This window comes from Pseudonaja textilis, chromosome 16 (assembly GCF_049901715.1).
Source record: "Pseudonaja textilis isolate UNSWEBS1 chromosome 16, rPseTex1.2, whole genome shotgun sequence".
In the NCBI taxonomy this organism is placed as follows: domain Eukaryota; kingdom Metazoa; phylum Chordata; class Lepidosauria; order Squamata; family Elapidae; genus Pseudonaja; species Pseudonaja textilis.
Window position 1 is genome coordinate 2,034,863 of NC_142005.1, and position 15,615 is coordinate 2,050,477.

General features: G+C 53.5%; 1 protein-coding gene across 1 annotated transcript in view; it reads left to right on the top strand.

Moving 5' to 3' along the window:
* The window catches only part of SART1 (spliceosome associated factor 1, recruiter of U4/U6.U5 tri-snRNP), a 29,161-nt gene extending 14,916 nt beyond the window's left edge, over positions 1 to 14,245 (top strand). The window contains exons 6-20 of the mRNA XM_087913832.1: positions 740 to 817; positions 2,564 to 2,663; positions 2,836 to 2,981; positions 4,275 to 4,481; positions 4,745 to 4,863; positions 6,084 to 6,250; positions 6,915 to 7,045; positions 7,801 to 7,971; positions 8,255 to 8,365; positions 8,744 to 8,831; positions 9,338 to 9,428; positions 10,647 to 10,782; positions 11,508 to 11,597; positions 12,935 to 13,056; positions 14,022 to 14,245. Of these exons, the coding sequence (XP_087769958.1) occupies positions 740 to 817; positions 2,564 to 2,663; positions 2,836 to 2,981; positions 4,275 to 4,481; positions 4,745 to 4,863; positions 6,084 to 6,250; positions 6,915 to 7,045; positions 7,801 to 7,971; positions 8,255 to 8,365; positions 8,744 to 8,831; positions 9,338 to 9,428; positions 10,647 to 10,782; positions 11,508 to 11,597; positions 12,935 to 13,056; positions 14,022 to 14,040 (1,776 nt within the window). The 3' untranslated portion in view covers positions 14,041 to 14,245. The remainder of the gene's footprint in view (positions 1 to 739; positions 818 to 2,563; positions 2,664 to 2,835; positions 2,982 to 4,274; positions 4,482 to 4,744; positions 4,864 to 6,083; positions 6,251 to 6,914; positions 7,046 to 7,800; positions 7,972 to 8,254; positions 8,366 to 8,743; positions 8,832 to 9,337; positions 9,429 to 10,646; positions 10,783 to 11,507; positions 11,598 to 12,934; positions 13,057 to 14,021) is intronic.
* Positions 14,246 to 15,615: the final 1,370 nt, after the last annotated feature.

The window sequence follows — 15,615 nt, forward strand, 5'->3', positions numbered from 1 at the left end:
TTATCTTTGTCAAGGCTTATCTGGGTTTTGGCGTCCTCCCAACTGTGGTTGCTGTTTTATCTGGTAGAAGTCTGCAATTAATCATCCTGGCCCGCTGTATTATTAATTCCTTCGGTGTGGTTTGTGTTGGGTTTTTTTTATTTCGAATTAACTTTACTTTGGGTGCAGACTTCATTTACTGCCTCCGTAAACTGTTTTCTTTAAGGGTTTGATATCCAGCCGAGGCTAATTGGACACGGGGGCCAAGTTGGAGGCATTAAAGGGACTTTCTTCTATTTTTGTGACTTGGTTATTTTTGTGTCACGCCCCTTTGGGTCATCACAAGAGGAATAGAAACTCTGCATCGGACCACCCGTGAGAGCCGGCCATTCCAGGGTTGCATTGTGAAACGCGGAACTCAAAGCCCTCGAAGACAGGAACGGGCAGAAGACGGAGTGGGAACGAGGGGGAAAAAATTAACCCGATGCTTTGCGCGCACAAACCTTAGATCTGGCTTTGCTTCTGCTACCCCCACTTGGCTTTAGCTCAGTGCATTTTTGGCAAAACCCTGGCGACCAAAGGCTCTCTTTTCTAACTGACCAAGCTGGGACAGCCGTATGTCACACGAGTGTGACCGATGTCCCAGTCCTAACTGTGATCCGTAAGTTGAGGATTCTCTTGTCTGGAACGCCTTCCTCGGGAGGCTTGGAGCAGCCCCTCCCTGTCGCTCATGTTTTGTGCTCCTTCGTTCCTCAAACAGGCCAAGCTCTTGGAGGAGATGGACCAGGAATTTGGCATCAGCAGCCTCGTGGAGGAGGAATTCGGGCAGAAGAAGAAGGTACGGAGTGGAAGGAAGCCCCGTTCTCATTTAACGGATGGTCGCTTAACGACGGTTCAAAGTTATGATGGACCTCCCAAAAGTTACTTGCAACCCTTCCTCGAAGTGACAACTCTCTCTCTCTCACACACACACACACACCCTGCACCAGAGGTCTCTAAACTTGGCTACTTTAAGATTTGTGGACTTCAACTCCCAGAATTCTCCAGCCAGCTCTGCTGGCTGGAGAATTCTGGGAGTTGAAGTCCACAAGTCTTAAAGTGGCCAAGTTTAGAGACCTCTGCCCTACACACACATGGCCCTTGTGGTTGTGTGATCATATTTTGGGTACCTGGCAAGTGGTCTCACATTTACAGCTGGTTTCAGGTCTGCAGTTTGTAATCTTTTTGCTTAATGGCAACATGATTCGCTTAAGGACCATGGTGACATGAGCACTGTAATCTCGAGTCAGGTCAAGTGTGGTCCACTTAGTGACCAGGGCAACTTGCAAGCAAAAACCCAGCCTGAATGTTGGGCGTGAAGAGATGATGGCCTTGGCTTTCCAGTTGGCAGAGGCGCTTCTCGCCCTTCGCCCTGCAAAGAAAATTCACTCGGGGTTTTTTTCATTCTTGCTGTCCACTGTCTAGATCAAAGGGACAAATAAAGGCCAGCTTGAGCCATTCCAGGTGTGCTTTAAACAGGAGGCTTCATAATGGCATTTGCAATCCACCTGTCAGGCGTGAAGAACCTCTCTTTCGGCCCAGCCCACCTTGCAGGGTTGTTGTGGGGCAAACAGGAAGGAGCGTTGGATATATTCGCTACCTTGAGTCATTTGTAAAAATAATTAGGGTGGGATACAAGTGTTCTGACCAAGGCTTCCTGAGGCATCAACAAACACACGTTAGTCGCACAAATCTTTTTGTCTTATTTCAACGGCTGTGAATTATAGTCATTCACAGCCCATAATAAGTCTCACACAGTTTGTAAATAGTCCCACAGAAGTCTGCCAAAGTCCTTGGGGATAAGTCTGATCAGCACGCACCTTCATCTTCCTTGAAAGGCTGCCAACCAATTAGTTATACGAGGCCAAAACGGAGCACAAATTCAACACAGAGCTTCAGGTTTCAAACCGACCAGTACGAACAAAGTTGCTTCCTGCAAAGGCTCATGTCCCTTTGCTCCTCCTTTATGTCTTATGGGAGGAGGGGCCAACCACGTCCCAGCCTTACTCCCGAGTTGCCCCTGCTCTTCTGGCAGCTCTGTGCATGCGCGCACTGGGAACAGGCTCCCTCTGTTCCTCTGCCTCGCTGCTGCCAGACTCCGAAGGCTCCGGAGTCAGCACACAACAACCACACCCAAAGGCACTTTTTCCCACGTGCCATCACTCTGCCGATACACCTAATTCCCGCAGCGCTGTCCTAGGCCTAAGGATGTTTACTCATGTAGTAGGGCTGTATTGCGATTATCCTCCTCCTCTTTCCTTAATCCCTTCTCCTATTGGAATCTTGTGATTTGTCACTTTGTTGCTTGTGTGCCCACTGAGAGCTTCTGTGCCAGAGACCGATTCCATGTGTGTCCAGTCGCACTTGGCCAACAAAAGACTCTATCCATTCATAGCGATAAAATAAAAAAAAATGAATCGTTGCATCTTTTCGTTGCTCCTTGATTTGCCCCCCCCCCGTTTCTTGCCTCCCCCAAGCTGGGGATTTCCCTCCACACCTTCCCTGCCTCTTCTGATGCCTGTTTCTGCTCTCTGGCTCCCGACAGGTGGGCTACAGTGCCCAGGACCTCAAAGGGCTGACTGTGGAGCACACCATCGATTCGTTCCAGGAAGGACAGACGGTGGTCCTGACCCTCAAAGACAAAGGTGGGAACCGAATAGGTGGCGCCTTCCCCTCGGAGCCCCTTCTTCCCCCCCCCACTTCCCTCCAGAGCTGACCCCACAGGTGTGGCCCCTGGTATTGGGTGCCAGTCCCCGGGGAGGGGCAGGGTTCTCCCGTGAAGGCTCTCCTCCAGCTGAATCCATGGTGTCCCTTCAGGTGTCTTGGAGGAGGAAGGTGGCGACGTACTGGTGAACGTCAACATGGTGGACAGGGAGAAGGCCAAGAAGAACGTGGAGCTGCGCAAGAAGAAACCGGAGTACAAACCCTACGAAGAAGAGGAGAGCGTGGACGACATGGTGGTCGTAAGTCTCCATCCGTCCTTCCTCTTGGGGTCCCTGACAGCTTCACCACACGTAACGGTGTAGATCAGTGTTTCTCCATCTTGACCATTTTAAGACGTGGACTTCAACTCCCAGAATTCCCCAGGCAGGCAAGAGAGGGAGAGAGAGAGAGAGAATCTTCCATAAGGCAGATGCCACAGGAGAGAATGCACGCCTCCTGCCGTTGGCCAAATAGCCGTAGCCGTGGCCCTTAGACTTATATCCTGCCAAATGGTGCTTTCCAGCCCTCTCTAGGCAGTTTACAGAGTCAGCCTATTTGCCCCCAACAACCTGGGTTCTCATTTTACCCACCTCGGAAGGAGGGAAGGCTGCGTCGACCTTGAGCCAGTCAGGATCCAGCTGCTGGCTGTGGGCAGTGAGTTAATCCTCAATCCTGCATTCTAACCACAAGTGGCTCAAACATAAACCCCTCACAGAGGGAACCCACAGCCAGCCCTGTCTTCCGGATGTAATGGGACAGGCAAACTTTCATTGTTGCATATAACATGGTTTGTTTAATTTGGGTGTGAATCCAGCCTTTGGGTTTGCAAATTGTGGTTTCTGGCTGGATCTGCTACCAAGTTTTGGGTGAAAAGGCAGAGTCTGTTCTGACCGAGGCTTCCCAAGATCATGAAGCCAGGACTCCTCGTCCCGATAAAACCCCTTTTGCTTAGGTGAAAGGGAATTCCTCTCCAGCAAAGTCCTGGCAAACGGTCTCTCGAGAGATTCCACAGCTACAGGCCTTTGTCAGACTTGGAGAGTTGCCAGGCCGATGGCTTCCAAACTCCACGCTGTAGCAGCAATTACTTGGCAAGGAGTCAGGAACAGATCTTCACCCTAATGAACTGAACTAATTGTCTCCTGCAACCCCCCTCCCCCTTCTCTCCTCTTTTATTCCCTGTGGGAGGGGCCATTCACCGTCCACCTGAGCCTTTACTCCCAAGTCAACCCTTGTTCCTCAGCTATTCCCTTCGTCTGGCAGCTCTGTGCATATGCGTAGTGGAAACAGGCTCCAGCTGTTCTTCTTCCCGACTCCGAAGGCAGCTCATAACTGTCGGACAGCTCTGGCCCCATCTCTGCCTCCGACGCAGAGCCCTCGTCTGAGCCTTCCCCAGACTCCAGGACTGACCCATTTCCTCACTGTCCGAGTCTGCCACCAGCTCCACTGGCCGCTGGCGGGCCACGACAGAGTCCAGCTGGTTGCCTTAAGTTTGTGTCTCCACCCCCCCCACCCCCCCCCGCAAACCCTGTGTGACCCTCGCTTTCCGCCCTCAGTTCAAGCACAAAGGCGTCCTCTCCAAGTACGACGAAGAGATCGAAGGGGAGAGGAAGAAGTCCTTCAAGCTGGATGCGGTGGGCATGGCGGACGGCTCCCGGGAACGGGAGCTCCAGGACATCCGGGACAGCCTGCAGATTCGGGCCCAGTCGCTGGACCTGCCCAACCTCCACCTGGCCTCGGAGTACTACAGCCCCGAAGAGATGGTAGGGTGGGTGAAACCCCCTCCCCCACCCTCTACTCAGTCCTGGGGGGGAGGGGGGCAGACCCCGGAGTCTGACAGCCGGAGGGGAAAAGTCTGGGGTGGCGGGGAAAGGGGCCCGGCCCGGATGGGGTTCTCCAGGCTGCCTGGCGGGGGCCAGCGAGGGCCGTTTTGGGTAGTAGTGCGGCTGAGCCCAAAGGACCGTCCGGCCAGACTCTTAGCCTGCCTCCTCCCCCCCCCCCCTTCTTCCTTCCCTCCGTCCCGCAGACCACTTTCAAGAAGACGAAGCGACGGGTGAAGAAGATACGTAAGAAGGAAAAGCCCGTGAAGGCCGAGGACCTGCTGTCCTTTGGCATCGAGAGCAGCGAGCAGGATTTCGGGTCCAGGTCGGAGTCAGCCATGTGTGGGGCAGGGACGGGGTGGAGGGAGGCAGGGGGCAGCTTCTAAAAATTTTAGCAATGGGTTCTCTGCCCGGTTGCTGGGTGGGTGTGGCCTAAGCAGCCTCCTGCACCACGGGCCGGGGGGGGGGCATTTTTGCCTTCCCTGGGCCCCGGAGGCCATCCAGAGGCCGGAAACTGGCCCGTTTCCAGCCTTCTGGAGCCTCCGGGAGGCCCGTTTTTCACCCTCCCTGAGCCTCCTGCCCTTACCTGGCATCCAAAATGGGCTGCTTGGGGACTGGGGGGAGGGCGCAGTGGGGGTGACAGCCATGGGTGGGATTCACCCGTTTGCCGAATCGGTAATTAAAAGCTATAAAATTGGCCCTGGGCGAACTGGCAGCAGGCGGCCCCTGGAGGGAGGGTGGAGGGCCCCAGGGCCACTCGCTGTCTTGGGAATTCCCCCCACCCCCCCCCACGTTCGAGTTTGCACAATTGGACCGCGAGGTCGCCTGGCTGTCAGGGCTCCCAACAAATCCACCCCCGTTCCAATCCCCACTTAAATCCTCCAGCCGCATCTCTCAGCGTAAAAAAGGAAAAAGAAAAAAAGATTTATTAGGCGTGGCCGTGTCGGCGTTACCTGGGTGCAGCCGACTCAAGACACACCCTTCATTTCCCCCTTGACCCTGGTCTTCCCCCACCCCTGGATGTATATTCTCCAACGGGACACCTCCATAGCCAAGAGTCATCAATCATGCTCTCCAGTAATAATCTTGCGCGCCAACAGCATCGGCTGCCAGGGCGATTATCCGAGGCATTTAAGGAATGCGCTGCTTTTCCCCACACTCCCTTTCTACTAGCAGCTAAAAAGACCAAAGGAGTATCTTTTTTTAAAAAAAGTTGACACTCACCTTCCCTAAATAGTGAAACCTGTGTGAACCCAGCCACTGTGTAGCTGCCCTTCCATGCCTGCTGTTGGGTTGTTTTGGGCCAGAAAGCTTTGCTTTGGGGCACAGTTGTGCCTCCGTGCCGTTCTCTCCCTCGCGCGCACGGGGTGTGTGTGTCTGTGTGTGCTTGATCCCAGGAGCCATGCTCACCCAAACTCCTGTGCCAGGGTGGGGTCAGTTAAGGTGTTAGCCTTAAGCCAGGTCAGCCCCATCTGGATCACGGGAGGGAAGCCTCTTCAGCCCGCTTCTGGTCAGGCCTGACCCTACTTTGTCCTGCCTCCCTAGGACCCGGGGCCGGGGTAAACGGCGAGTGCCTGTGAAAGAGGAAGAAGAGGAGAAGGAGGAAGAGGAGGAGGGATCCCTGGTCACCACCAGCAGAAACGGAGCAGGAGAGCAGCTGATCCAGTCAGACGACATCCGTGTGGAAAAAATGGAGATCAGCAGTGAGGATGGTGAGGATGGCTGACGTTAAGATGCTTGCGGGGGAAGCAAGATTACATCTGGAGTGGATTAAATCTTGATGGAAGAGCCACGGTGGTGCAGTGGTTAGAATGCAGGATTGCAGGCTAATTCTGCCCTCTGCCAGCAGTTTGATCCTGACCGGTTCAAGGCTGACTCGGCCTTCCCTCCTTCCAAGGTCAATAAAACGGGCACCCAGCACCCAGAAGGCAATGCGCACCCTTCCCACGCCCCTTACGCATGCACACGCAATCCCTACCCCCGCCGCCCCCTGACCTGCACCTCACAGCTGATTTTCGGCCGGTTCGAGGCCTTTTTCGGCCTCCCAGAGGCTTCTGCAGGCTTCTGTAGGCTGAAAAGCGGCCCTATTTCGCCACTTCTGGTATTTCCGGAAAAAGAGGAAGCAATGAAATGTCCCTGGTTTTTGGCCTGCAAATCCCGCGGAAGCCTTCCACAAGCCTCTGGGAGGCCGAAAATCAGCTGTGAGGGCCACGCCTGCGCAGTGAGGGAAGTTTGCCTGCCGCTCAAGTGCTGGCACAAATGGGCCACCTGTGTGCCACCCGTGGAACGCGTGCCATAGGTTGGCCCTCACGGCTCTTAGGGCTGAGGAGGGGGAGAGTTCAGCTCCGACCGGACTGTCTTTCCCTGTGTGGCCAGAGGATGCCATGGAGGACCCCGACTCTCCCCCTGTCCTGGAGGAAGATGAGGCCGAGATGGAGCTGCAGAAACAGCTGGAGAAAGGCCGGAAGCTGAGGCAGATCCAGCAACTGAAGGACAGCGGTGAAAAGGTGAGGGGCGTGCAAAGGAGGCCGGAGCTCTTCCTCTCCCCCACCCCCCCCACGTGGGGTGGGTCAGGGGTGCCTTTGCCATGCGAAGTGGGGCGCGACAGAGTGGCTCTCCCCTCTCGCTGGTCCCGGGCCCCTCTCTCAACGTTTCGACCTGCCCCAAGTGTTCACTGGACTTAATGGTTCAACAAGGTGTTCTGACCCGGCTCCCGAACACGACAAGCGCCGTGTATCCAACTAAAAGTTCTCTTTATTAGGCTAACCGAGTATCTATGGAAGTGGAAGTCTCTATGGAAAGGGACGCTTGCTCCCTTCCTCCCCGAACTGGCCCAAGGAGTTTCTCTCTCTCTCTCTCTCTCTCTCTCTCTTCCCACATTTGCAAAGGAAGTCCTGGAAGTTGCGCTCGCTTTCTTCCAGCACCAGAGAGAGACGCTCAAAAGGCGCTGCAGATTCCAAGAAGAATCCCTATAATTTCCAGACAGGATTTGGAAGTGCAGGCTATCAGTGGTGGACTGGCAGGGGGAGGAATAGTTGTCTGCCACACCTATTGATCTCCACCCCTGCCTTTTATCCCCACAGCTAGAGTGGGGCTTTGGGAGCAGAGCGGTGGCTCTTCCTTCCCAAGGGGCCGGCCCATAGATTTCCGTTGCTCTCCTCTCCTCTCCGCCTTCCGTGCATCCACGCGTCAGGCACTCGACTCGGCTGTTCCTCACCTCTTCCCCTGTGGCTAACCCCTCACCCTTTCCTGCCCTTTCCAGGTGATTGAAATTGTGCGGACCCTGGGGCGCAGCCGGAGCCAGGAGGACGACGCTGAGCTCGAGAAGAAGGGGGCCATTGTCTTTAACGCCACCTCCGAATTCTGCCGCACACTCGGGGAGATCCCCACCTACGGGCTGGCCGGGAACCGGGAGGAGCAGGAAGAACTTCTGGTAAAACGGTCTGGGGCGAGGGAGACTGGTTTGGGTTAAGGCCAGGGTAGAGAGGGAGGCATTTTTGAGAGGAGTGGCATTGGTCACAGTCCCCCCACACCGCGGTCCCCTCCCGTCTGGATGCCGCAATGTGCTGTACGTGGGGCTGCCCTTGGAGAGGACCTGGATGCCCCAACTGGTTCATAAACTGGTTTCCTTGCATGGTCCTTCTGGCAGCCCTTCCTCACACCTCTCCCCCTTCTTCCTCCTCCTCCAACTCCTCCCCTTCCCCCTCCTCCCTCAGGACTTTGAACGCGACGACGAGAGGTCAGCCACCGGCGGCTCCGACTCGGATGGCGAGGAGAACATTGGTTGGAGCATGGTCAACCTGGATGAAGAGAAGCACCAGCAGGATGTAAGTGGGGTTGGTGGGCTGGAGGTCTCAAAAGGCTGGCTGGGGATGCTGGGAGTTGAAGTCCACTCCCCTTCTAAGTTGCCACGGTTGAGAAACACCTCCGCTAGGTCACCGCTTCTCCATCCCAGCCACTTCCAGGTGGGTGGACTTCGGGTCCCAGAATTCCCTGCTGCTGCCGCCTGGGGGAACTCTGGGAGTTGTAGTCCACCCTGTCTTTCGAGGAGCCAAGATTGAGAAAGGCTGCTCCAGGGTGCCTGGCTTCAACTCTTCAGAGCCCTCCGCCCCACGGCCCAGCTGCCCGGGGAAATCAGGAGGTTGATGTCAGCTTGTTGGGAGGCCTTACCTGTGTGATCAAACCTGTCTTGCTCTGGTGTGCAGTTCTCCACCTCGTCCACCACCATCCTGGATGAGGAACCCATCGTCAACCGGGGACTGGCCGCCGCCTTGATGCTGTGCCAGAACAAAGGTAAGCAGGATGGTGCTGTCAACTCGTCAAATATTGAGGGGGGAGCAGTGCAGCAGCTTGCAAACCGAAACTGCATTCCATCAATGTTTTCAGAGATAGTTAACTAGGGGACTGAAGTTTCTGCCGTGCAAAATTCTAACTGGAGTGCCTGATTGATGACTCTGGGCTATGGAGGTGTCCCATTGGAGAATATGAATTACGATACACCCAGGGGGTGGGGTGGGGGGAAAACCAGGGTCAAGGGTGACAGTGAATTGTGTGTCTCAGAGTCGGGTACATCCAGGCAGTGCTGGACATGTTCACTCCCAATAAATCCTTTGGAAGTTTTGGAAGTTTGTCTCGAGACTCAGGATTTAAATGGGGGTAACGGCCAGAATCCTGACAGCTGCCCTGAGTTCAAAACAGGAGATGTCCTTTCTGACTCAGCCTTATCTCGACCTGCACACACACCTTTCCTCGGTGTAGATTACTGGACGTATGCTTTCCCCTTGGTCTTCTTTCCCCAGGCTTGCTGGAGACCACGGTGCAGAAGGTGGCACGGGTGAAGGCGCCCAACAAGTCGCTGCCCTCGGCCGTTTATTGCATTGAGGACAAGATGTAAGTGGGCAGAGAGAGAGAGAGAGAGAGAGAGAGAGAGAGAGAGAGAAGGTCTCCTTGGCAGCGTTTTACGATTTATTTATGCATTTGTTTATCCGTTTCACATTTCATTTCATATTTATATTCATTATTCATTCCTTATTATTATTTCAAGTTATTTTAGTACTTATGCCATATTATTATTTATCTCCTTTATTTAATTTTCTACTTCTCCCTCTTCTTTCCTTTTTAATTTTTTAAATACATTTTATTGAATAAACATTAAAAACAATAGAACACAGTGCGACTTTCTTGGCCATCGTTTTGGCCATACAAGCTATATAGCAAGGGTCTTTCTTCAGACTTGGCCAATTTAAGACTTGTGGACTTCAACTCCCAGAATTCCTGAGCTAACATGACTGGAGGAGGAGGAGGAATTCTGGGAGTTGAAGTCCACAAGTCTTAAAACTTGCCAAGTTTGGAGACCCCTGATCTATCACCTATCTATCATCTCTGTCTCTCATCATCTGTCTCTCTGATCAATATATCTGTTAATCATCTATCTCTATATCCTCTAATTTATAACATCTATAGCTCTGTCTATCTGTATCTTATATCTGTCTATCATCTATCCTATCTATAGCTATCTATCCTATCTATCTATCATCTGTCTCTAATCAATATCTATAGCTATCTGTTAATCATCTACCACAAGGGTCTTCAAACTGGGCAACTTTAAGACTTGTGGACTTCAACTCCCAGAATTCCTGAGCTAACATGACTGGAGGAGGAGGAGGAATTCTGGGAGTTGAAGTCCACAAGTCTTCAAGCGGTCAAGTTTGAAGACCCCTGAGCTAAAATACAGAGATACATACAACAGTTAATTTCCTTTTTCCCTTATGTTATTAGCATAGTGCTAGCTGCGTATTATTTCGATTTATACTTATATACAATTATATACATATCTGCAACCGTCTTTTATACTCCTGCATTTGTATCTTCTCATATTTGTTCCATTCTCTTTGGTTTACAAAACTTTTAACTTTCCTTCCCATTTCTTCCCAACTGTTTCCGTAAGTCGAGGACTGTACCCGCGTTCTGTTACAGAAATGAAAGGTGTATTATTTTGGGGGGGGTGGAATTGTTGCATCGAGCGCCTGTTCCCTCCTTTGCCCTGGCTCAGCCAATGGGATGGCCAGGGAAGGTGAGACGGATGCCTGTCATCCCTCCCCCCCTCAGGGCCATCGATGATAAATACAGCCGGCGGGAGGAATACCGGGGATTCACTCAGGACTTCAAGGAAAAGGACGGCTACAAACCCGACGTGAAGATAGAATACGTGGACGAAACGGGGCGCAAGCTCACCCCCAAGGAGGTACTGGGAAACCCCAGCCCCTCCCCACCCCCAGGGGCCTTTTCCAAGGGAGAGTGGACTTCACCGTTCCCCTCTGCAGCCATTATTAGCAATTATCATCTCTTTTAGTCATGAAACACGAAAGTCAGTCAACTGAACATTTGACAAATGTATCAGAAATAAAATGGACTGGTGCTGAGGGTCGATAGGGGTTGCCGCCAGCACCCTGGGTTTCGACCAAGTACCTTCTTAAAGGTGGGTGATCATTATTCCGAATGAGTCCACTCCTACTTGTAAGAATCCGGTTTTAAAGACTTTGTGGATGCCTCCTGGAAAGATCAACGTGGGTTGGAGCTGTCTTGTCTCCCCATCTGCCTGTTTACTGTTCGATTTTTGTCCTGCCTTGGTTACTTCACCACTCATTCAAGCTGGCAGACATGCCTAGCGCGGCTTCCTCCTCTTTCCCGTGCAAAGTCAATCCAGTTGGCTTTTACGCCTGAGGCAGGACTAGAACTCGCATCTCCTAGTGATCGGCCCAAAGTCACCCTTGTTGCCTTTCCTGGCTAAGGCGGGACAAGATCTCACTTGTCTCCTGGTTTCCGGCCTTTACCCTTGGACCGATTTCATCCACGTCACGATCTAGACCCCAAAGCCATCGCTGCCTTCCTTTGCCTCAGTGCCCAACCTGCAGAGTGGGAGGTGGGGGGTCTGCCTTCCTTTTAACCGGGGGTGTCTTCGTGTCCCAGGCCTTCCGCCAGCTGTCCCACCGCTTCCACGGCAAAGGATCTGGGAAGATGAAGACCGAACGGCGCATGAAGAAGCTGGACGAGGAAGCGGTAAGCGATGGGGAAGGAGGGGTGACTGAATTCCCCCTGGATGAAAGCGGGTCTTTCTGCGGACCCAGCCGGTCTTTATCCATCCCTTCATCCAGACCTTCCCTCCCATTGAAGGCGGCTTTGAACCAAGTCCCCGTTCTGAGCCAGCTCCCCAGACACGACAAGCCCTCGGCAATGAAATCAAAAGATTCCTTTATTAAGAGCGCCGGCAGCCCCGGCCAAAAATTTCTCTCTCAATGCCGGCTAACAAGTCTGTCCGGCAGGGAGGGGAATAGTTGTCTGCCACGTCTATTCATCTCCGCCCCCCCACTGCCTTTGATCCCCAGAGCTACGGTGGGGCCTTCGCTAGCAGCGGTGGCTCTTCTGTCCCAAGGACCGGCCCATAGATTTCCACTGCTCTCCTCTCCCTCTGCCTTCTGAGTGTCAGGCACTAGGCCTGGCTGTTCCTCCTCTTCCACATCAGCCACCTCCAGACCTGGGAGCTGTGGAGTCTCCATCTGAGGGCTGACGGATGGCCCAGGCTCCTCCTCTCTCTCCCTCCCTCCCTCCTCTCTCCCTCCCTCTCTCTCTCCTTCCCTCTCTCTCCCTCCCTCCTTCTCTTTCCCTTTCTCCCTCTCTCTCCCTCTCTCCCTCCCTCCCTCCCTCCCTCCCTCTCTCTCTCCCCCTCCCTCCCTCCCTCTCTCTCCCCCTCTCTCCCCCTCTCTCTCCCTCTCCCTCCCTCCTCTCTCTCTCCCTCCCTCCCTCTCCCTCCCCCTCTCTCTCTCCCTCCCTCCTTCTCTTTCCCTTTCTCCCTCTCTCTCCCTCTCTCTCCCTCCTCTCTCTCTTCCTCTCTCCCTCTCTTTCTCTTCCTCTCTCCCTCTCTCTCTCCCCCTCTCCCTCCCTCTCTCTCTTCCTCTCTCCCTCTCTTTCTCTTCCTCTCTCCCTCTCTCTCTCCCCCTCTCCCTCCCTCTCTCTCCCTCCCTCCCTCCCTCCCTCTCTCTCTCTCTCTCTCTCTCCCTCCTCTCTCTCTCCCTCTCTCTGCCAGCTCCATTCCCTCTTCCGTCTAGGAGCTCCCAGTTGCCCTAATGCTGACCCCTGACTCCCACTGTCCCTCCTCCTCCTCCTCTAATTTGGCCGGAGGCCGCACAGGCCACAACAAGTACTGCGGTGCACAGGGCATCCAGCCCACCCCTGAGGCGTTGAGGGCCGAGTCTGGACTCCTCCCTTAAGGACGACTACAAAACCGTTTTTCCCTCCTCCTCGCGCCTCCCTGTGTCGCGTGCCGAAGTCCACCACCCCCCCCCGAGCCGCGAGGGGGAACCGGGGAACGTGGGTTGCCACCCTCTCCTGTTTTCCAGCTCTTGAAGAAGATGAGCTCTAGCGACACCCCGCTGGGGACGGTGGCTCTGCTACAGGAGAAGCAGAAAGCCCAGAAGACGCCGTACATCGTGCTCAGTGGCAGCGGGAAGAGCATGAATGCGTAAGGGCGTGTGGGGGAGCACGGATGAGGGGCCTGGTTTTGAGGAGCCCCTAAGGAGGGAAGGGAGGATCTTCTCTGAAGTCCAGTCCCCGTGGGGGGGGCGGGGGGGCTGGCTTGGCTGTCCCCTTCCGTTCCTTCCTGCATTGGCTTTTGTTGGGAGTGGAGCGGAGAAGTGTGGAGGGGAAAAGGCTACGCCGGGTGGGGCTTATTCCCCCCTTAATTCGGTCACCTCTGAAATCTCGTCATTCCTGGGCTTTCTGGGTTTTTTTTTCTTTGAAGACGTTTTGCTTCTCATCCAAAAAAGCTTCTTCAGCTCTGACAGTTTTCAAAGAAAAAGGAAGAAAGCCCCTTTGGGACAACCAGGACCTGGATGATGACTTGAGAATCTCTACGGACTTTGAGCTATGCAATTTGGGATGGACACCCTTGGAATGGCGTTGGGAGTAAGAAAGGATTTGCAGAGGGGAAAAATGGCAGACTACCGGAACCATTTTTGCACCACCCAGGTGACCCCGAGGACACAGATAAACCTCCCAAGTGGCCTCAAGGGCTCCCTAAAAGGAGGCAAATGGCCAGCCGTCTGCAAGGAGTATCAGTCTTTCCATTCCCCTCCATGCAGTCAGAGCTGAAGAAGCGTCTTGGATGAGGAGCGAAACGTCTTCAAAGAAAAAAACAACAATCAAGTCCAGTTGCCCCCTGGAAAAAATAAAAATAAAATTCCCCTTTGGGACCACCAGGATCTGGAGGATGACTTGGGGAATCTCTACAGGCTTTTAAGACTTAGGGACTTCAACTCCCAGAATTCCCCAGCCAGAGTGGAAGTTGAAGTCGCAAGCCTTAAAAAAAAAGTTTTCGCAGGTCGGACCCTCCCGAGACGAACTCGGCCGAAAGATCTTTCCCAGCTGGGCGGGTGTGGAGACGACTTTGGGCGCCTCTTTCACGAAGGGTCTTTCTTTCCTCTCCAGAAATACCATCACGAAGTGAAGCACCAGCTTCCGGTCCCCGGCGGGAAGGCGTCGGATGCACGAGGACCGCCTCCCCCGAATCTCCTGGTGGGGATCCTGTTCACGGGGCCCCGCGCTCGCCGATCTGCTGTGTACATAGTTGTGGGGCTGAGTTTTTCAGCCAACCTTTTTTGTATCGCTTGTGCGAAACCAAATCGCTGTAATAAAAATAAGCAGAGACCTGATTTTGTTGACGCCTTTTCTCTTCTCTCTCTCTCTCTGCATTCAGCGGAGGAATAATTCTGGAAGGTTTTGGGGTGCGGGAAATAATGCATTGAGCGGACTTTTTCTACCAGGTTAAAGAAGGAACTACTCCCAACGCAACAAACTCAGAGGCCAAGTTTCTCAGAGCTCCATTTTATTAGAATTGTCATCTGGGAAAAACCCCCAAATCTGAGGGTTGCGGGTTTTCCCCCGCGTAGTTAAAAAAATCCAATCCCCTGCGCCCATCAGTCCATCACACAGCCCAATAATCATCCATGGTCCCAACTCGAGACCTTCCTCAAACCAGTCCTTTCCCAGGTGAGTCCTTGACGCGGAAGAAGGTTGTTATAAACTTCTACCTCTCAGGCACTGGACTGTGGAAGCCTCCCAAGTAAAACATGGCTGCCAACTACAGCTTTTTCTTCCGCCTGGTTTCGTTGCTGGTTGGTTGGAGGGATGAGTTACCCAATTTCGCGGCTGGCTTTGCGTTACCACGTGTGAATCCAGAAAACTGGGTTAACTGCCTAAACCGATTCACGTAACTTGAGTTAGCGTTATGGAAACCAGCCAAGCGTCTTTCAAAGACACGTCGCGTGAAATGGATTTGTATATACGGTGGCGCTGGACCACAAGGAAGGCTCAGCGCCAAAGAATTGGAGGCCGTTGAACTCTGGAGGCGGGAGACGCCTGCGAGTCCCTTGGACAGCAAGGCGACCCAACTGGTCCAGTCTCAAGAGGTCAACCCTGACTGCTCTTGAGAAGGCCGGATCCTGAAGATGAAACTCCAAGACTCATGAGAAGGAAGGAGGGCTCCCTCCCTGGAGAAGAGCCGAATGCTGGGAACGATGGAGGGTAAAAGAAGGAGGGACGACAGAGGAGGGGGCTGGATGGAGTCATGGAAGCAGTCGGCCTGAGCTTCAATGGACTCTGGTGGATGCTAGAAGACAGGAAGGCCTGGAGGAACGTTGTCCATGGGGTCGCGATGGGTCGGCCACGACTTTGTAACCAAAAAAAAAAAAAAAAAAAACACCCCAAGATCGCTTGGTGGTCTCCCATCCAACCACTAACTTAATCAAACCCCTGGATGCTCTCTGAGCTCGGTGCTTTTCTTGCAGACGTTTCATTACCCAATTAGGTAACATCATCAGTGCTAGGGATGGATAATGAAACTTCTGCAGGGAAAACCAGCAAGCTCAAGAGAGCAACCAAGGAGCCCACAGTTCAGGCTGAGCTGTAAATATTATCTCGTAAGTGGTTAGAAACGTCGGGGGGAATTATTTATTCTACCGCTCAGAAAAAGGGGCAACTAAAAATCACTCCTGCCGTTTGCAACCTTGCAGCCGGGTCCTCG